Below are 22152 nucleotides of genomic sequence, written 5' to 3'. Positions count from 1 at the left end.
TCTGTATGTGCACTTTCCTGCGGTTATTGGATGGAGATAAAGGTGCCTTCTTGTGTTAGTGTAGTGAAAACAGAATATATAACAAGAAGAGTAGCTTCTCTTTTTTTCAGCCCCTCTACTCCCACTTTTTCTTGTCTTTCGTAAACCGTTGCCTACACTGAAACCAATACTGCTCTTTTGCCCTTTGCTTTCCTCTCCTAGACTTTCTTCTTGTATAGCAAAAGCCCCATCTCTGTTCTATTTAGAAATCTGTAAAATCAAAAATGATCATGAGCTTTAGGTTGAGAAATTCTAAGTGCTTGAGCATAGTTTCTTGGAAAAACCTGTGCCATTGTTAGCCTGTTAGTAATTACTTGCTTCAGATCTATTTATAGTGTCTAAGTTCTGGAAGACATCTGCTCTCTAGAAGAAAAAGGAGCTGAGAGACCAATTTTAGTGTGAAGGAAGTAGTATAGCTTGCTGAATGCTGTATTTTAAGCAGGGCTAGTAGCACTGTCCAATGCTAAGTTGCACTGAAGTGTTCATTACAAGACCGTGCTTGTAGTTTGACTGCAACTTTGCCATATATTTGGACAAAAATTTTCCAAGTACCAGTCCATCAATTTTTAATTTTTTTTTTTTTTTTTTTAAAAAATCAGTCATATATGCATATAAAAAAAAATCACTTGTTTTAAGTATGAATGAACAGGTCTGGCAGAAAAGCTGTGTTTTGCTCTTTTAACCAATCCTGATAGCATTATATTAAAAAAACCACTAGCATCCTCATGCTTTGAAGGAAGGATTTGTAACAGGCTGCGGATTGAAAAAGTATGTTCATACAACAGAACTGTCCAGAAGCTTTGAAAACCTTATCCTGACCAGTTTCTGTTGCATTTTGATCACAATGTACAGTCATCAGGTGGAGATCAGTTAACTGCCTCATCACTCACTGCTCCTTTGCTTACAATATTCAGTATTCTTTGCTTACGGTAGTGTCTTGCTTTCAGGAACTCCTAAATTTTTGGTGGTGCATCTCAGGAATGATTTGAGACTTCCATAATGATTTCTTTGTTGTTTTATAAACTGATACATTGTTTGAATATAGTGTTGAAAATAAACATAGTATCCCCTCCAGTATTGGTAAACAGAAATAACGTTTTTGGGATTCTTCAGTCTGCAAAGATGCTAGGTACTCCTTGATACGAGAACCTTCCTTATAATGTGTGCACTCCATATTGATGGAATGGGAACTGGTGGGTGATCCAGTCTCTGGAGCTGTGGTGTTGTCATGTCAAGCTATATTCCCTCTTAGTTTTTCTGGCTATGTGCCTGTTCCAGCAGTTCTGGCTGTCTTCAGAAAGCTACATGTATGTGTTTTCTGCAGCCAGTTCTTTCATCTCCAGACAGTACTGTTTCACCAGCAAGTGTCTGGAACGATCACTCAGCAAAACTTTCTGTTCCCCTCTAATACTGAGAACAGGACAACAAGCTACTGTTGCTTAATTGCTAACTGAAGTGGAAGAGATTTTACTCTATAGAGCTAAAGATCCTACCATGTGCATTCCATCTGAAAATTATCAAGTTATAATTTATGTCTTTTTGTATTTTCCTTTAAAAAAAAGTTGAAGGTTTCTTGTTCATGTACCATGTGAGAGGAATGTTCTTAACATTGCTAAATCAAGTAAACAAATTAAGAAGCATCCGCATAACTACCTGTATAGTTGCCTTAAAGGATATGCACTGCTCAGGAAAGACAGACTTAAAGGTAAAGCGTTTTATGTTAATAATGCAATAGATGGTAAAAAGATAGCAAGGGTAAAACCAACCCTTTATGGATCAAAATCACTTTAGGGAAGGGTAATAAACTCATTTCTAGTGTGCTGAGAATATGCTATACTCTCCACACAGCAGGTTTAAATTTGGCTATGTCTGGAAATAGAAATCAGTCTAATCATAGACTCATAAAAATATAGGTTTGGAAGGGATAGTGAGAGAATTTCTGGATTGGGACAGAATGAAATGTAGCTAGACATTTCTTGACAGATATTTGTGTAACCCACTTCTAAAGGGATATGATGTTGGGAGACTTCTCATTCTTGTTAGTGTTTAATCAATGCAACAGCAAGTTTTTCCTGAAATATGCTATATTTTATTTGTTGAAGATGAAATTGCTGTCTTGTTCTTCTCCTACTTGAAGAACAATTGATGATTATTCCCTTTTGGTGTAAAATTTGTTATATTAGAAGATTCCTGTTAGATATCATTCCAGTTGCTATTTTCCTTCAACTCTTCCTTGCTGATCATGTTTTCTGAAACTGTTATTTTGTTGCTTGTCTTTGGATTTTCATTTTCTGTATCTTTCTCTAATCGTGACGGTGAAAAATTACACATTTTTCAGCTGGGACCTAGTTAGCACCAAGCAGAATGAAATAATTTCTTTGTTTCACACACCGAGCTATCCCACAATGTGCTGCTCCTTCTGCAAGAGCATTGGATTTTCTTGGATTCAATTTATGGCCTAAATTCTGACTCTTCAGTTTGGCTTGATTTTTAAATTCTTATCTTGCCTTTTAAAATGTTTAATACCTTTTCCTTCCCTGTTTCCCTTATTCCACCAAACATGATATCTGTAGAAACCACTAGTACATTCTTCTTTTCCAGCTAACCAAGTCACTAGGATCCTGGGTAAATCACGAAGCATCTTGATTCAGTTTTGGTGATAGAAAACAGGCTAGGGGTTGTTTTCCAGTCAGTTGTGCACTCACTGGATATTTGTTTTATCTTGACTACATTTTTAATTGCCTTAGGAAAATGTGATGTGGAATGCTTATTTAAAAAGTTTACTCAAGATTTGTCACATCTACCACTTATTCATGAGTCCATTTATCCTCTTAAGGACAGAAAATAAAATTGGTTTAACTTTTTTTTTACATGTGCATGTTGGCTTTTTTTATGTCACTTATCATTTTTAATAAATGTACTCAATTTTCTCTGCTGGGGGCTATTTTCACTCCCTTTTTGTAAAGGGAATTTTCTCTGTCTCTTCTGGCCTTTTGGAACCCCATGCCTCAGACTCTTTGGGTGCAATTGATAGCGGTCCATGTATTGCTTCAGTTAGTTACTTGACAACTCAGTCATATATGGACTGCATCTGTCTGATAAAAAAAATAATTCCCAAACCTCTTTTTTCCATACGCAAGCCTGCAAACCCAAGGTCTTGCTAAAAGTAATACTTTTAGTAATAGTTATGGCTATACTGTGCCATCTTCATAAAGAGAGCAGGGAAGGCTGTGAATAATTCAGTTTATTCTGCATCATTTGTTATTTACTCTCCTGTACATAACCTGTACTTCTCTTTGTTTTCTTCTTACCTCTCGTGTATATAGAACCATTTTCTTACTTTTTTTCTTCCTTAATAATTGAAATTTGCTTGGTGCCTTAGCTTTGTGATTTTATTCCTACAGTGCTTGTGCTGTTCATTTATACTTAGAAATTTATACACTTAGATGTGTGTCATAGTTTCCCTGACTTTTATGATTTTGATTTCCAGGCCATGGGGGAGACATGGTATGATCATAAAGGTCTGTTAAGTGCTTTTTTTTTCCTGTTTTGCTTTGCTTGGGAATAGTTCCCTCTGAGCATTTCTGTCAGGGTTTGCCCTCTCTCTTGCTTTCCTTTACTGATCAGTATATCTTTCAGGAGACATACCAACCTGATCCCTGAGTCTATTGAAATTTTATTGTCTGAAGTTCACCGTCCTCATTCTGTTACCCTCACAACTTTCTGTCCTTGGAATGGATTGTAATGCTAATAGAGAGGCAAGTCATTGTAAAACACTTTGACTTTCTATATACAGTCTGGAAAACCACAGATTCCAGTAATGGTAGGGTGCAGGCGTCCTTTGATGTGATAACTGACAAACTTTGTTGGTACCAGTCATTAAACCAGAAACACTAGCATAAAATTTTAAATAGTATCAATTCTTACTAATTTGGGTATCAAGCTGAATGGACTTTAGCCTTAAATTTAGCAAACAGGGGAGGTCATAGAATAGATAATCACAGAATATGTGTTCATCAAGCTTTTTTTTTGAGTTAATATAAATTCTATAGAATTACCAAAATTTATTTTATTACAAGACAAACTCAGAAGTTAAGAAAACTATTTAGATCTCTGAATTGAACAGCTCAAAGACTTGAATTTTGAGGAGATAGTTATTATTTCAAAAATACAAAAGTTATTTGGAATTTGCATCCCAGCTTATAAAGAAAAATTTCAGAGTGAACTGGAAAACTACTTCAAAAAGAATATTAAGAGTATGAGGATAACCCATACGGAATTGAAAAAAATGGGATTGATTGGCAAAGCAGGAAGTACAAAGGGAAAAGTGAGAACTTTCAAAAGTCAAGTTGAGTCACACCTGGCGAAAGAAATTAAAACAAATAGTAAAAGGTTATTCAGCTATATAAAATAAATAGTAAAAGGTTCTTAAGCTATCTAAATTAAAAGAAATAAAAGAACAAGGAAAGTCAGTGTGAAAATAGGATTAAACATCCTAGGTATTGTCTAAAATCTTTGTAAATCGTTGTCCTGGTTTCAGTAAAATGGGAGTAAAACAAGAGGTGGCTAATGGGCAGAAAAGTGCAGAAATGGAAATTACCCAGACAGGACAGAAGGAAAACTTGGATGATTTCATATCTGAAATCAAAGACACAGAAAAATGTCTATAAGAGTATCACAGAAAAATTGACATGTGAAATTACAAGCCTAAGAGAAAAACAAGCTGTTTGTTATGGTACTTGATTAGAGAATAGCTGATGCAGTTTCTGTATGTTAAAAGATGGAGAATTGATGGGCAACTATAACTCTGTTAGTCTCAGCAGCATGCAAAACTTTGAAAACAAATTTTGAAGCAAAGATTTATTAAACCCATTAAGGTAAATATAAGATGGAATAAGATGTATTGGGCTTTATTGTTAAGGATAGATCATGACATGCTGACAAGATTTTTTTTTTTTTTGCCAATTAATAATGAAGTATCATCTGCTTAGATTAAAATAGTAACATGGTTAAGGGACTGGCTAGAAAGGGAATGAGAGTGAGTAGTGCTTAAAAAAGAGTTTCTGGGCTTTGAGCAGAGCTTGTTGAAGGATCAGTCTTCAGATTCATACCATTTAATATTTTCATTAATGATCTTGACATAAATATTAGGAGCATGTTACAAGAAAGTCGACAGGCACTGTCAATACAGAAGGAACTTAGAACATCATAAAGAACTGTGTGACACTGAAGTTTAGAATAAAAAAAAAAGATAAGAGTAAATTTAATAGTGCAATCAGGAGGCTGTAGAGCCAAGGGCTGAGTATAAGAATGACTAGGAGCTTAATGGTTGGAATTAAGAGAAAAAATGATTTAGAAATACCAGCTGATCAGAGGGTGATGGTTCCATCAACTGGATGAGAAATTCTGAATGTGAATTGAATGTTAAAGCAAGAGAGTTAACTCTGATCATCCAAGTTGTCACTTCAGGTCTCCTATATACTCTTATGTTTTGGATCATAGGTATCTGACATAGCATGCTCAGTTATTTGATAGACTTTCTGTGCCAATTGCCACCTGTTAAAGGAGGATATTCATAGAATGTAGAATAAATTGCTTTTAAATCACTTCAGATGCTGTAGTGATGAGTGTCATTGAAATGTTCATGGGCAAAAATAGTTCTGCTTTCAAGTAAGGTTTTGAATAGCATGCAGTAAATAAGGCTACACACTAAGCATAAATGTTGGAAGACTATTGATTAGGTGAGCACTCTCTGTTCTGTCTTCTGAGTCAGGCAGCACTTCTGTGTAAAACAGCATATGATCATATCATTAAAACTGGTCTTTTGCTGCATACGTGTGAAGGGGCCAAATCAAGTTTTGAAACAGCAAACCAGTTTTCACTTGCTACTGATAATCTGCTATGCAGACATCAAGTTGCTTGGAGGCTGATTTAGCTATACAAAAAATTCCCAAGTAATAACACCGATTTTGATGCCCTTCAGAAAGATACATGTTAACTGAACATTCTGTAGGGCTTCATTACAGGTTGGTCCTTAGCTAAATTATGTAGTTATCTTTTGCTTTAGCATTTCTATTTCTTGACTCCTCTTCCAGGACTCCTAATATCCTTAAAGTTTTAGTCCCTTGCATAAGCATTATTTCCATCCCAAATTAAAAAGACTTTTCTTTCTCAAAAGTTGCCATTGGCTGTTGGAAGGAGTCTTTCATTGCTGTGGAATAAAAAAGTACTGTCTTAGAAACTGTCTTAGTATCTGTCCTCTTGAAACTCGTCAATGCTGTTGATGCTGAATCATCAGTTAATGCTGAATCATCAATACTTTGTAAAGTACAGACTTAATGAGCACTTGTTTCCAACTTTTGAAGATTGAGCGCAGCAAACTTTTGTTTTACAAGAAAAGAGTGAGGTGGGGGAAGCTTTGCTTTCACTTCTGTCACATCTGAAGTCAATTAGAAATAATAGATATTGAAAATCTTGTAAGATTTGGTCTATAAGCTTTAGGAACAAACTTCACTTCTTTTGTAATTCCACTGCATTTTTGACAGTGCTTGGACCATTTTCCCCATCATATACAATCTGGAGGCTACCTACTATCTTTTCTTTAGTGTAAAGCTTTCAGAAGCAACTTTGCAAGAGTGAAAGAAGCAGATGAATCTCATCCAGTAATGCATACACAGTAACTATTTAAGAGTTGTGTGAATTTAACACAAGTTTTAATTGCATAAGAAATATTATTTACATTCTATTTCTCAAAGATTGCAATGGTAGTAGTATTAGTGAACAGTAGTAACATATAATCTGTGCATGTTTTACAGAGCACATGAGAGACAAAGGGGGGAGAGCACATCAGAGTATGTAGCCATTTCTTGTGCTGGAAGAGTAGTCCTGTTGTTGGTGCTTTCTCTGGAGTTTTTCTTTCTCATTTATATTTTCCTCTGAATTTATTTGCTAGCGAATGGACAAACAATGTGAGAAGGATCTTGCATATATTTGTAGCAATAAGTCTGAAAAGCTCTGTTGCCACCAGGGCTCTAGAAAAGCTGTGGAGAGGTACAGGGCGTTGCTAAGCAACACCGCATGGCCACAGATAGTATTTTTCTTTTAATTTATTTATTCTTCAGTTTGAGTGTGTCCTGCTTGGAGCCATTTGGGTAATAGTTAAGCAAGCACATAGAAATCAGAGAACTGCAGGAGTGGAATAAAGGAATGCAATATAAAAAAATAAGAAAGAAAAAGCCATGACACATAATGAAACAGACCAAGAGACATGAAATAATTAGTAAGGACTAGGGGAAAAAAGTAAACAAGCATGGGGAAACAGAACAGGAGAGGAAAAAAGAAAAGGAAAGATAGGGCACTATTGAAGAAAAATTAAAAATTGAAAGCTCAAACAGCGTATACACAAGGGAAACAGGGAAACTGCTGCATAATTCTTATTCTTATAAGAATTAAAAGTCAGAGATAAAAATGGCTTTGGGAAGAAAAGGAGAAATTTGGTAATTGTGTTAAAAGAATAATGGTTTTTGTTTCTTTTTGCTTTGCAGACACCCTGCTCTTTCCTATTGCTCTGTTTGTACATATGCAATAGTAGTAGTGACACTCAGGAGCTGGGGACTGATTAGTAAGTCCAATATGTTTTCCAGAAAGGAAAAATAATTTAAAGTAAGAGTTTCAGAAACGTGTTATTTAGAAAATATTCCGTATGTTTGAAAACAGCATTTTCAAAACTAGGTTATTGTATTTTATTGTAAAATGTGGATGATTATACTAAGGGTACTAGGTTAAGCTCTGGTTGCAGGGAGGGAGTGGGTTGTTCATACTCTCCAAATTAAGCATATTAAGCAGGGGCAGGTCTGTCCTGTGCAGTGGTCTGGGAACTAAAAGCCCTTCACTTGTAGTAGTTGGAGCCAATTCTAGATTTGAGAGTAGCATAGCCATGTGATGTGCATAGTGCCATACTGAGGTATTGAGTTGCTAGATGCTCTTCTCTCTAAGGTGGTAAATGGAACTGAGATCTGAGGCTATATATTTATCCTGGGTGTTGTTTTCAAGCTGCATGTGAATAAACAGCGTTACAGCAGCATTCTCCTAATGCTCTTTCTAATGTTCACTATGAAAAGAACTTTTGAATGCCCTGCTGGCAAATGTAGATGCACATAAACCCTGATCATTTCTCTGTATAGGAAAGTTCTTGTTCATGTTATTTCTTACAGAAAAGAAACTGACACCATTTATTCCCTTAAATTTGTATTGGGAGATTCTCAAGCTTATTAAACATGCATGGTATCTTATTCAAAGAAAACTACACTTATTTGAGCAGTTTTCCCTCAGTTTTGATTATGTCTGTGTGTCTGTAAATAGATGACACAACAGATGGCGATAACTTCATAGGATCTGCAACCATTGTAATAGCCCCATACTTCTGATTTTCTGAATATTTTTTGAGAGGGAAAAAATATTTTACAGCAACAGTGTTTTGTACTGTCCTACTTTGTTGTTTCCTCCCCCCCAACCCCACTGAGACTTGACTTTCCACCTCCTTGGCAATGAGTGTAAGCTTTCATTTTGACTAACTTGGCTTGATATGTGATATTTAAAGATATGTAATTGTGTTGACTGTTAAACAGTTTTGGCTCCCAGTGAACCAATTTAGTGGTTCTTTGTGCATTCTATACATGCTTTCCAGTTTCATGGTTGGGTTTTTTTTTTGTGCTTCCATTTTTTTCTTCTTTGTATATATTACAGAGTCTGAGGTCACTGTCTTACTGTATGTGGATTCTGTAGTGTTACAATAAGGTTTTAGATATCATTCAGTGATGACCATAATAAAGAATGCATATAAATATACATTTAGAAGTCCTTTCACTATTTTCTTTTCTTTATGGTATTTTTTTTTTAAAAAAAGAAAAAGACAACAAGTTTTCCTCTGATTTAGCTATTTTAGATGGCAATTAATACAGAATGTATTTAAATAATTGGCTTTCCTGAACATCTCAGGACAAGGACATGTCTTTTGAATCTCAAAGAAAATGGAAATAAAGAAGAAATTGCAGTCTAGTTTTTTTTCAGAGATATGTGAATTGTCAGCTCATATGTCTTCTCATGACATGTCCTGCTATCATCTACAGTTACTTCAGAGTCTACATGTACTTTAAGAGCTGAGGTAACGTTTTGTTGGTGTTTGCATATGGCGCTCATAGTTTATGAATGATCTTTAGATTAGTTTAAGTCAAATCTTTCTTCAGTTTTTCATGAGGAATGATAGTGATGGAAAATCTGATACAGAGTGCCAGCATGTAACAGAGCTGCACCGTGGTCTTGATACAAGGGTTGTGCTCCACTGGCTGCAGGCTTTTTTCCTAATTCTTACTCCTTTGACTCAGATAGATGGTTCTTAAACAAACTTTCCAGTTATTCCTCTGGGGAAATCTAGTCTCAGTTTTGTATTTGGCTTGTCTGTGGTAAGTACCCTCAACTGTCACATGAGGTAATTTGTTTCATTGCTATCTAAGTCATCTTTTATGCTGTGATACTGATTTTCAGATAACATGGGAATCCAGAACAGAAGTGCATATGCTCTTTTCTTGGTAATTCACCAAGTCAGAGGATGGGATCTTAATAGGGGATCTTAATAGTATTTTTTGTGGAATTGTTTCAGTTTTTTGCAGAGAAAATTTGGAGGAAAGATGATCCTTTATGAAGACTTGGCCAGCTAGCATAGTGACATATAACCACATATGGTTATAGCAAGAAATATCATCAGTTACAGGCACTGAAGTATTTTTCATGCAGAACTGTCACTGTTTGCTTCTACTAAGCTAAGAAGAGGATGGGATTTTTCCCACCCTTCCTGCAGGACAGAAACATTGAGTTGCTTGGAGCCTGGAAGTCATAGATCCTAGTGTTCTTTATATAAGAGTCTAGTCCCTTGGTACTGTCACCAGTTCCTCGACTCTTGGCCTTGTATTTAGCATCTTTTCAGGGTATTTCCAGGGGACTTAAAGACTATTTTACGTAAGTCTTTTAGAAGTTGGAGAGAATTAAGAGTACACAATTTAGTACGTGGAATGTGGTTTAGCTGATGCATGCATTTCTATTACTGTCAATAAAAAGACATGATCTGTAAGATTAAGAGAGAAGGACCTTGGTAGGACCTTGCTGTTGTGGTTTAACCCCAGACAGCAACTAAGCCCCACACAGCTGCTCACTCACTCCCCCCACCCAGTGGGATGGGGGAGAGAATCGGAAGGGTAAAAGTGTGAAAACTCATGGGTTCAGATCAAGACTTTAATAGGTAAAGCAAAAGCTGCATGTGCAAGCACTGGGCTCCATCACATGTAGTGGTTACTTGGGAAGACAAAACACCATAACTCTGAATGTCCCCCCTTCCTTCTTTCCCCAGATGACACATGACACCATATGACATGGAATATCCCTGGGGTCAGTTGGGGTCAGCTGTCCCGGCTGTGTCCCCTCCCAACTTCTTGTGCACCCCCAGCCCACTCACCGGTGGTGTGGGGTGAGAAACAGAAAAGGTCTTGACTCTGTGTAAGCACTGCTCAGCAAGTGAAAACATCCCTGTATTATCACCACTGTTTTCAGCTCAAATCCAAAACACAGCCCCATACTAGCTACTGTGAAGAAAATTAACTCTATCCCAGCCAAAAGCAGCACACTGCCATTGTAGTTATTTGGGAAAGAGGCTTATGCAAAATCATGAGAAACAGCTTAGGCAGATTAGCTTTTGTAGAATTAGTTGGGAATATTGTGTCCCATTGTGTTATTTTTTTTTAATATTGAGGCAACTACAGGGAGCTGTAGTGCATGGTGAACACAGAACCATGAAAGAAAATGTTTTGTTATGGCACTTCTGAAAAAATACAGTTTTTGGAGAATAAAATGTGCCTTATAAGAGTTGAGAGGTGGCATCTTGGGCTGAGGAAGCAAGCCTGCTACATGTAATTTGCTTTTATTCCTCTACATAGGGCTGGACTGCATTGTTTCAGGATGGTGTTTAAGCATTTTATTGTAACTTTAATTTTTGAAAAGGTCTTATATTTAATAATTCTTTAGCTATGCATGAAAAATAAAAGAGATCCTGTAAGGTGGTACTCTCAAATATGTGGGGTTAATTCCTTTAAATTCTTGGTCATTTGGCTTCTGAAAAAGCAGGGGCTTTTGGGTATGTGTTTTTTCTTATGCTCTTTGTTGAAGGTCAAGAACATAATCTGTTCCTTAGGAGTATAGTTCTACCTGCATTTTAAAGATTCTTCCTTTTTTCCAGGTTATGAGCTCTGTAAATGTTAATTCTCAGTATGAGTCTGGTCTTTACCTACATACTCTCATTTTATTTAATCTCAGTGAGTCAGGGGTATATTTGCCTAAGCAGAGTAAAGAATCCCAAGGGAAAAGCAAGCGAAGTTGGGGTATGGGAAAGTACTGGGAAGGGAAGGAGTACAGCATTTGGGATATTTTTTTTCTTACTAATCTTTACTTAGTTATATTTTCACTGTCAAGTGAAAATAGTATATTTAGAAATTCTGTGTAGAGTCTGTGTCTCTTTACTTAGACTTCATGTTCTTAAAGAATTAAATTGTAAATTTATGCTATGAGTACTGGAGAATCGAAGGATTCAACTGTCAAGAATAGGTCCCAGACAGGATCTTAAACTTCTCTCAAGGCTCTCATGTAGTGCTCAGGCTCTCCAGTAGGAAAAAAGCAGGACTACGATGCATTAAAAAAGCGATAGCATCTAGACAAAGCTTGTATATTCTAAGAGATATTGTGTATTATTCCCTGCTACAGACCCCTGTCCCATACAGGGAAGCAGTCTTAAAAGTGTCCCTTCAGATGCAGAGGGAGTGGTAGCTTGTTGCCAAGTCCTCCCATTCATCTACTGATCAAGTTTAACATTTGTTCTAGGAAGAGAAGGAAAAAAGTGGGAGGACCAAAGGTTTTCCTTCCTTTTTGTTCTCAAAGTTTTCTGTCTTTTAAAGCTAAGTCACAAGGGGAGGAGCATTATAAAATGTCCTGTCTAGTGGTATCACCTGTATTCTCTGCTCCTTTATTATTTCCAGCTGTACCTCTGCTGTCTTGCATATCTTTTGTAGCTCTTTATTTTTGTCTTTTGAGTTCCTTGGTCTACTATTCTTTGTGTTGCATGCTTGGTCCTTTCAGAATGTCTTTTCTCATCCTCCCTGTATCACTACTATCTGATGTGTTATCCATTGCCAAAACACGTGGTGTCTGCATCTGCTCTGACAACAGCAGGTTGAATGCAAGCAAGATACCATACCCTTATGGGAACATGAAGGCTGTTATAAATTTGCCACTTGAAATTTGTGCGTGAAAGAGCATGAAAAGGAAGTTAGCAGAATGCCATCTCAGATTGGAAGATCTTTCACAGTCCCAGTAAAATTGCAAACTAAAGTGTTTAACAAGTATGTTTAACAAGTAATTAACTTTTATATAATTACCTGTCTTTAACGATTAAGTGCACTATATTTTAAACTGGGAAAACATTAAAAGATCCAAAATTGTCTGCTTCTACTTCAGAACTCCCAGTTACATTGACAGTATTTCTGGTAATTAATAACAAAAACACACTTGCAGTTTCAGAAAATATCTCATGCATCAGAGTTTCCTGCTATCAGTCCTGTTTTAGAAATATGTTCCTGTTTGTGGAGAAAAATGTGATACTTGTTTTTGAATTTGCATGTGCACTGGTTTTAGTGCCTTAAAAATAATATTCCTCTAAAAAAACCTGAGAATAATTAACATGGTTATGCTAATTAGGCATTGATAACAGCCACCCAAAATTCTATTTAATACTTTTTCTATTGATTTTCATTTGATTACTAATACTTAGAGCTTGTTTTCTGTTGGAAGTCTGCTATTTTTGATGTTTTAATATCTATACTTTTCAGAGAGCCTGTCTGGCCAATGTGTTTCTGTATCACGTAATGAAAAAATTGTTGTAACAAATGTTCATGTATTATGAATGACATGCTGTCAAATGTTATGTAAATACCTGAGGGCTCAATATACTTTCTGCAGATATTAGGAATATGTACATGTTAAAAATATACCTTTTTTTCCTTTTTGAACATCTGGTTAGGTATCAGTTTTAAGCTGCTTTCCCCCCTTGTTTAGAATAAGAACCCCTTGAGAATGAGTTACAGCAAATAGGAAGGAGGAATTTAGTAGATAGATATTGTGGAGATCGTAATATCTTCCAGTTAGGATCAAACAATCCTTTTACTTCTTTAGGTTTTAAGAATGCTCTTAGATAAAACCTTTTGGCAAATGACATTGGTTTTGTTTAGCTGCTCAATATGAAGATAGTTTAAGGGGGCTTCCTATGGAATAGAGCTATTGGCTACTGAATAACTTTAATGAATTTTAGCACCAACATTAGAACAAATGCAATATATGTAAGTTGTTTTACCCTATAGCAGATGGGTGCTTAAGTCTGTGAGAGAAGATCAATGGAACCATTTAGCTTTTTGTGTTGTTTCAGCGTAGAAAGAGGCTGTTCCAAATCAAGAGAGAAGTCTGCTAAGAATATTTAGGTTTCATTGGAATAAAGCACAGTGTTATATAGGTTCACATCAGAAAAAGTAATGTGCTATTCCAAATTCATAACAATTGTCTATTAGTCTGGTTTTTAATAATTTTTCCTTGGCATGTAATCCTGTTTAATTAGATTCTACTCTCTCTGTTGTTTCAAGACTCCATAAACTGGAGTCTTATATACCAGCTGCTAAAGCAGGAGTTACTGTCTAAATGATATTCACAATGAGTATTTGGAAGGTTTACAATTATACCCTTGCTAATAAATTGTGCTATTTTCCCCAACAGTTTTAAGTGCTAATCTTCAGAAGGCATTTTAAAATTAGCTAAAATTCTGTCAAGAGATTTACAAAAATTGTTAGCATGAAGATAATTATGTCACAGTCCTTGGACTCCATCTCTGATTGTGTGCATAAATCAGAAAATGTCAGCTGTGTTTTCCCTTAATAATTATCCTTGCAGCAATATATTACAGTTTAGATTACTATTATAATGTTGCTTTAGGTTTATAAAACACAAGTTAGTTATTTCTAAAGTTTTCTACTGATAAAATAATTCACATTTCCAGAATAGCAAGTGATCATTGGTGTTAACATTCTATATATCAATAAGAAGATCAGTATGGAAATGAGCATTCTACATTTTTTAGACAGTCCCCTGAAGAAGTCAGCTTTTTTAGTACAACTTTGTTAAAGGAAATCACTTCTACAATATAGCCATTTTCAAAAGGGCTAGCTAATGTGGTCAGCCTTGTGACATGTGTGGGACTTGACAGTTTAAGGAATTTTTGGACCAAAATTTGAGACTTTTCTTGCTGAATCTGTACAAGACTTACAGTAGACTCTATATGTCCCCAACAATTTTGTCAATCTGTCATTGGAGCCTACCTCCTTAAAGGTAACTAACTGAAATATCAGAGGAAGCTACTACATCCTTCAGAATTTAGACCAGGTTGTCTCATTTTAAGCACTCAGAAATCTAGGAACAAATACGTTTAATATGCACATTTTAAAATTTGGCTGCATAAACATTAGAAAATTAAGACATAACATACTCTGTAGGAACCTTTTCTATGGTTTATAAAGGAGAAAACAGGAGAAAATGAATTTGTTTTAGTGTTAGCAGCAATAGTAAAAACAAACTGAACAGGTGAGAGCTGTTCCATCTTTCAATTGCTGTACATTCCTTATGCTTAATACACAGAGAACATTTGACAGTAAAAATGTGAGATTTACTTTCACAAATGTTTGGAAAAAAATCAGGCTTTCTAAGAAAATCTCCTAAAACCACGTGGAAGCAATGAATTCCAAGAATTCAGTGATCCTAGTTACCTAAAAACTTATTTCACAGAAGAGAAACGGTATTTTAAGTATGACTTTTGATTTGGCAGTGTATCAACTAGGATAAGCGATCTACTCAACTTCAGTGATGCCGGCTGCCTTAGAATAGGTCTTACACTGTTGTCAGATCAAAAGATTTTTCTCAACTATCTCAAAATGTGTGTAAGACATCTGTAATACTAACACTTTTGAAAGTCTTATGTGAAGTATTTCAGGATAGAGTTAAAGTAGCAGGATATGGCTTAGTGTGATCCCACTCTCGTTTGACTGGATGGAAGATTTAAGGTTGATTTCAATGGAAGTAGGGTCACTTCTTCTATCGCAGAATGGGTGAGGTTGAGTTATGGTCTTCTCAAGACTCTGACTCTTAGGCCTGTCATGGCAGAGAAGAGGCAGCAATGCTTTTGTGATTTAGGGAGATCCTCAGTGGTGACATCAGGCAATAGACTGCTTTTGGTTTCTGAGATACTTCTGCAAAGTTTTGCATTTGACCCAAGAGACCAAATCAAAGAGTTGCTTTTCAGATTACCTAAGCAAAAAGGGCTTTTCCATCCCAGACAAAAACATATACAGGACACTTAAGCTGATGAATGTTTAGAGATGTGTTTTAAAAAGTACAACTTCACTTTTGCCAGAATTCTAGGTTTTTATTTAAAACTAGAGTGATTCTTTATTTATAGTCTCAGTTATGTGAGCTAGTTTGTTACTTCAACCAGTGTCAGAGTAAGAGTACTTTGGACTTGGTAGTTGCTGATTTTACTCATACTGTTAGATTATTATTATAAACTCTGTAATGAAATTATTAATATTATTGCTTACCATAACTGAAAATACAGAATTATGAGCACATAGTCCTTGCTCCCAAAGCTTGCAGTTTATTTTATTAACAAGAATAAATTGCAGTAGGAAAAAAGTAATATTTTTGTGGTTATGGGAGGAAAAGCTTTTCAATTTGTTCATTAATCTTTCTTCTTCCTCATCTTTATACATTCATAATTCATCTTTCTCATTTCTGATAAGATGTTCCACCAGTATGCTGTGTGTGATGCCACAGATATTTGTGGATATTCAGTCTACATCTCCCTTTTTAACTAGCTGTCATGTAGTTTTAGTTAAGATCTCATATGATAAATAAGTCATTTATTTATATATAAAATCTCTTCCCCACTCTCTTGCTTTTTGGTTCATTTAAAAACTTCAAAGTATTTATGCTAGAATCTTTTAAGAAGCAGTATTTAGACTTTTGTGGCTTTTTGACATGCAGTGGTAGTTTGACTTATGATGACCATGTCCCTAATCGCATCTCAGTACTTATTTTTCCTCCTGAACTTCTCAAAGGTGATATTTAGTTTAGTATCATACAGTACTATAGACCTGTCAACAGTGATAACATATAGAGTACTATATAATTATTGAATCATAGAGTTAAAACTTCTAGACTTTATCTATACCCACAGAAAATTGCTTGGCAGTAAGCCACCAAACCCCTATTTTTTTCATTGCTTGTGTTCTGATTTTTTTACTTTAGCTGCTGCTTGAAATGAAGCACCTGGGAGTTTAATTGCTCATTATACTTAAATCTGTGAAGTATTATGGGCCAAACCATACTGCCCTGTGCAAGATGTTTATAGATATTAATCTGTTTGGTAGCAGGGATAATAGAATGAGCTCTATTCTGGTTTTTTAGATAATAGAATGAGCTCTACTCTATTTTTTGCTACTAATTTAATACTTAAGAATGTAAAGCTCACCCTAGTCATGGTCTACCGAAGTTTCATCATTTCCCAGACAGATTCTTCAGATTATTCTCATGCTCACAATTTCATTCATATTGATAGCCTTTCTTATAAACTGATATCCTTTCAGACGATCTGCAAATGTAGCATGTGAGCTGATACTCAGACCCATGAAGAAGTGGCACCTATGCACCTCTAGCTATGCTTATATTTGGTATTTCAGACATCCTGTTCTCTTTTCTCTGAGAGGATCCAACATACTGTTTTGGATGATTGAAACTCTAACTGGAAAGCAGTGGGTATGATCAATACTTGCTTGCTCTCCTGTTCACTATGTATGCAGTAACTGATGACATAGTACTATGAGGTCATCTACCTTCAGGAGTTTGCATCTGGCTCAGTTTTTAGTTCATTTTTTCCTAATGGAAAATGGAGTTTGCTCTCCAACTGCTGTACCTTGATGAGAGCTATTTGGCTTAAAGTAGCTGAGAAGGATATTGTCCAGAAACAATTCTCAGAAATAGTATAATCTTCTTGCCCAATGAATTGGTAAAACATCTATTATTTGAGTCTCTAAAATTTGTTCCATTTTTTTGTTCTGGGTTATCTATTCATTTTTGCATTGGGTTTATATTTGAGATGGAATATTTGTGTGTGTAAGGCTACATGATCACAGCATTTTCTTTAGATATGGGCCACCTTTGTGGCTCTTCAGCTGATTAACACAGTATGGTCTGTGTAGGCAAAGAAGAAGTACCAGCTCAATTTACACACTTCAGCATTTTCCACATGGAGAGCATCAGTTATTTTAGCTTGTATGATATAGACAAGATTTAGTTGTGTTTGATAAAAATCTTGTGTGCTTTGGATCCTTTGTCATTTCTATGTGCCTTATACCACAAGGTCAAGAGAAATGAACTGTGTGATGCTCAGATTTTCTGAACCTGTGCTGAGATGCTGGTGGCACAGGATTGTTAAAACATGGGCTTTTGTCTTTTGGTGCTTGGAGCAATATTCCAAATGGTGTTTCCTTTGGTCTGCTTTTCTGGAGGATAGGAGGTTTGATTTTACTTGCACAGATACTTTCAGTTTAATACTGATGAATCAGGAATTCTTTATTAATTAGTATGGTCAATTTGGATTTCTTTTGTGTATTTTAAATGACTGACCTGCCTGTATGTGCTTGGAGCTGAAGGTCAATGTATGCTGATCTAAATAATGGAATACTTCATTGTAGAGCTTCCCAGTCTTTCTTGCGTAATCTCTTTGAGTTTTTGAGTAGGATTTTGACATACAAAGGACAGCTGATTGTAATATAAACAAAGAAAAAATATCAGATTAGCCATGGGATAACATTTGCTTAAGAGATGAATAATTTTTTATAAGGGAGAGAAAAGATTACAAAAGTTCCAAATATAGCTTTGTTCATTTCTCCTGCTCAGAAATGTATTGTTAAAGCATTAAAACTTTGTATTAAAAAGTCTGTAATCTTATTTAAAAATAATGACAGTTTAAATGTTAATTGGACAAGCTAAAATATCTTGTTGGGTCATTTACAGATATCTAATTATTTCCTTTCCAGTAATGCTATTGTAGCCTCAAATTGAATGTAATTATAAAAAAAAAGAATCAATGCACAAAAGAAATAACAATAGGTAACTTTTATTGTATTTACTATAACTATCTTTAAGATGTGGACTTGAAAATTAATTCAGATATTAAAAACTGTGAAAGCAGTGTGACCAAATAATAGTGCACATATTTTCTTGAAAGCTAGTAGCATAAAGAGCCTGACAATCCTGCCTTCAAGGATGTTAGCAACAGTAACTGTTACGCTTGCAACTTGTGTTTCTTTTACACCCATATGGCAAAATTATGCCTCCCAGAGGTATGTTTTGGTATTGGAGAAAGGCGCTGCAGAGAACAGGGGTAACCTAAAAGCCTCTTGTATTGATGAAGCCTCAAGAGAATACAGAAATCCTGTGGATGATGCAGATGATGAGAGAATTCTTGTTTGCAGGTATTTCACAATCGCTTTGCACAGATACAAATTTCTGTACTCCCCAGCATCTTCTGAAACAATTTTACTGCCTTTATGGGAGCAGAAGAAAAGGATCAGCACTCTGGAATAATGGAATCAGTCACACATTTAATAATAATAAACAGAATATAGTGAAGTTTTATTTCATTTATTGTCACAAAATTGTTGGCTTCATATTACTTTTAGAAATACTGGTGAGCTCTAACCTGGAAAAAACATTTGGTTGAAAAAAACCCAATTAATCTTTTCAGTTTCTGTTATATTTTAAAATTTAAATTAAATATGAATTAAATATGATCGGTATGTCCAACACAGTGACTGTTTCATTGGGACAGAATTTAGAACTTTTATTATAACACTAAAATGCACGTTTAGGTTTCTGTTCTCGTCTGTGTGTGTATAGTAGCTTTGTAGCCTCGCATACTGATAAAGGAAAATTAATTTTTTTTTTTCAAAGAAGAAAAAAGTAAAAATTCTGTACATTTCATTATGGAACATTTATAAGATGATTTCCATGACAACCATGTAATAAGATTCATGTTTACTTTGTTTGAGTTCTCAATGTCTTTAATGACTCCTGTGTAATTAAAACAGAATGCATAATTTGGGGTTACATAATATAAATCAGTTTTGTTTGCATGATGTTAAATAATGTTAATGCATGTACAATATACTGTTTAAGAGCCTTACATGGATTTCTCCGTTTGTTGCAGAACTGTGAGAAACTAGAAAATAATTTTGATGACATCAAGCACACGACTCTTAGTGAGCGAGGAGCACTTCGAGAAGCAATGAGGTAAGTCTGGGTCACCATAGCAACAGTCACAGATGTGGTAAAGAAAGAGTCATTCTTCATTATTGGGGGAACAAATGAGTTCATTGCCACCATTCAGCTCTATTCTCTAAGGTATTAATTTGTCAGTGGAGAGGCTTCCCTTGAGGCTGTACTTTGGTTTTGAAGCTGCATAAATGTTAAGCCTGACTGCACAGTAAAAAACGTAAATGTTTAATTTGTTATTTAAAATGCTTAAGGGGTGCCTTGCTTTATATTTATACTAAACTGTAAGTGAATGAAAATATTGTTCATCTAAATTCTGTAAGTGTTAAAGCAATCGTACAATGCTGTTTGAATAAACCTGTGCTTGCTTTTAAATTGGATTTGATTTTTATATATGTAGTTCCTGTGTACTCTGATTCTATCACTAGATTTACATGATTTTTGTTTTGCTGATGGAACGTTGAAATCTATTTGGTCCTTCATGTATTGTAGAGCTGTATATTTTGCTTAATATCCTCATATCATTGCACTTAATGCTTATTAGAGGAGGTTAAAATTAGTCAGTACATAAATCTTCGGTCACCCGTACTTGCACTGTGGAGTATCTGGGTACAGGACTCCAAAGAAACTTGCCAGTTATAGTATCTTGAAAAGGGAATGATTACTATGCTGATAGGTGGTGGTATCAAAGACAGATTTTCTAAAATAACTCAGTGAATAATGAGGAAGATGTTCATTATAATATTTAACCATGGATCAGAAAATTATAGTAACCTGTACTTTTAAAGGTTTTGAAAGTTGTATAGCAAAGTATAATGATGCAAACGTAGTACTTCATTTCACTTGCCTGATATCAGAATAACTTCTTAGAGTTGCACTACTGCAATAAAAAGTAAAAAAAAAAAAAAATTCAGAATCTTCTTGAAAAACTAATTACACCCATTTGCTTTGATTGTGTTCGTAATCCCTTTAAATTTATGGATGTGTGTGAATGACTTTATCTGCATGACTGACTTTATGTTCATGATGCTCTTGTCTCATGTACCCTGCTATGAATATGTGCTTGTAAAGATACTCTGACTTGAAATGCAACCTGCCTCTTTTGAAGCCTTTCTTATTACCTCCAAATTATATTCTTTCCTTTCTGAACATTTCAACTACGAATGTTGCAAATAACTGTAAAAATAATGGCATTCACCTTTCTTGCTTTTTGCTTGCTTTGCTTCACACATTTAGGGTTTTCTCCCTATGTGGTCAGTGTTCTATGTATGTAAATCTTTTGTGTAGTGCCACTAAATGGAAAGTGATTTAAAATAAAGATTTGTGGAACTTTTGGCATATGAAGCTACATTTAGTATTTTCAACAAATTGGATTTCAAATTCCTACTCTTCTGTAACAACTTTCCATGGGCAGGTTTGTGGTGTTTTGCGATACATGACTCAGCAGAGTTAATCTTTTAAAAACTTGGGAGCTGACAGCTCTTTGGTGATAAACATTCACTAGCAAAGGGATCTTTGGCATTTCAAAGGTCATGTTTCTGTTACAAGGACTGTGTAGAAGATTCTCATGATTCTATGCTGTGCATACAATAAAAAGCACTTTACTATCTCATAAATTTTTGTATCCTGGCTATTTCTGCTATTGTACAAGCCATTCTGAGAAATAGTTATTGATTGAGAAGTGTGACAGATATTGTGCAGTGCTGGAATTCTCTTAATTGCAGTCAATATTATATGGTTGATTTCTTTCTCAGTTGTTTCTGTGGAGGTAAAGAAAATACCTGACTTACTAAATTAAGACTGTAGTATGTTTTTATAACAAACTTCAGTAACACATAAAAAGTGCAAAATGTTAATTTAGAGAGGTATATGTGTGTAGGTGTATGTATTTTTCTAAATGTGTGTGAAAGACACTTGTTATTTTAGGCCGTACAGTCTTTCAACTGCTACATAGTCACATAGTCACCCCCTATCCTTGGTGGATGCATTTTTGTATTTGGATCCCAAGATTATCTGTAGCATATGTAATTCAAATGGTACATTCTGACAGATTAAATTTCACTTTGGTTTCCTATAACTATAGTGGACATTGGACCAGGCGTGGGAGGACATAAATTTGGTGGCCTCAGCATTGTGAGATACCTGCCTCCTTTTGGTAAGGGAAGCATGTGGAGAGGGTTGTACATTGCACAAAGGCACTAAAAGCATGTGGGCATGAAAACAACAACAACAAAAAAATCCTAGCTGGATAGCTAAGCGGATATATGTGGATCTCAGATGAGCCTTAAGTTGAGTGGGCAGTCTGCCCAAATCTTCTCTGATTTCCCAGAGTGCTACTACTGGTCTGCCAGATGAGAGATAGAATGAACATTTTTCCCCAGTGTTCCTGTTTGGAACGAGACCTTCCATTCTAACTTTCTCTTTGAGAAAAATGGTCAATTTAATATGGGATTCAGTACATTTCCAGTCTATGAATATCACTGTGCTTTGCATAAACAACCACTAATATCCAAGAAGGGTCTTGTTCTTTTTCCAGCTCTTCAGAAACTGAAGGATATTCAAATTAAGGATTACAAGAAAATAATCTTTTTTGTTTATGTGTATAGATGTATGCAAAATAAACTTTCTGAAGGGTTTTGAAATGAT

At 35.4% G+C, this 22152-nt stretch overlaps 1 protein-coding gene across 3 annotated transcripts in view; it reads left to right on the top strand.

The window, feature by feature from the left end:
* The window catches only part of DPYD (dihydropyrimidine dehydrogenase), a 365990-nt gene that overhangs the window by 29013 nt on the left and 314825 nt on the right, over positions 1 to 22152 (top strand). For all 3 annotated transcript variants that reach the window (XR_012629947.1, XM_074877213.1, XM_074877215.1), the window contains one exon: positions 19442 to 19524. Coding sequence is in view for 2 of the 3 variants with exons in the window: in XM_074877213.1 (XP_074733314.1) it covers positions 19442 to 19524 (83 nt within the window). In the remaining variant the exon portion in view is untranslated. The remainder of the gene's footprint in view (positions 1 to 19441; positions 19525 to 22152) is intronic.

The sequence above is a fragment of the Strix uralensis genome, chromosome 8 (genome assembly GCF_047716275.1).
Source record: "Strix uralensis isolate ZFMK-TIS-50842 chromosome 8, bStrUra1, whole genome shotgun sequence".
Lineage (NCBI taxonomy): Eukaryota > Metazoa > Chordata > Aves > Strigiformes > Strigidae > Strix > Strix uralensis.
The sequence above is the reverse complement of the archived record's forward strand: the minus strand, read 5'-3'. Positions and strand labels throughout refer to the sequence as shown.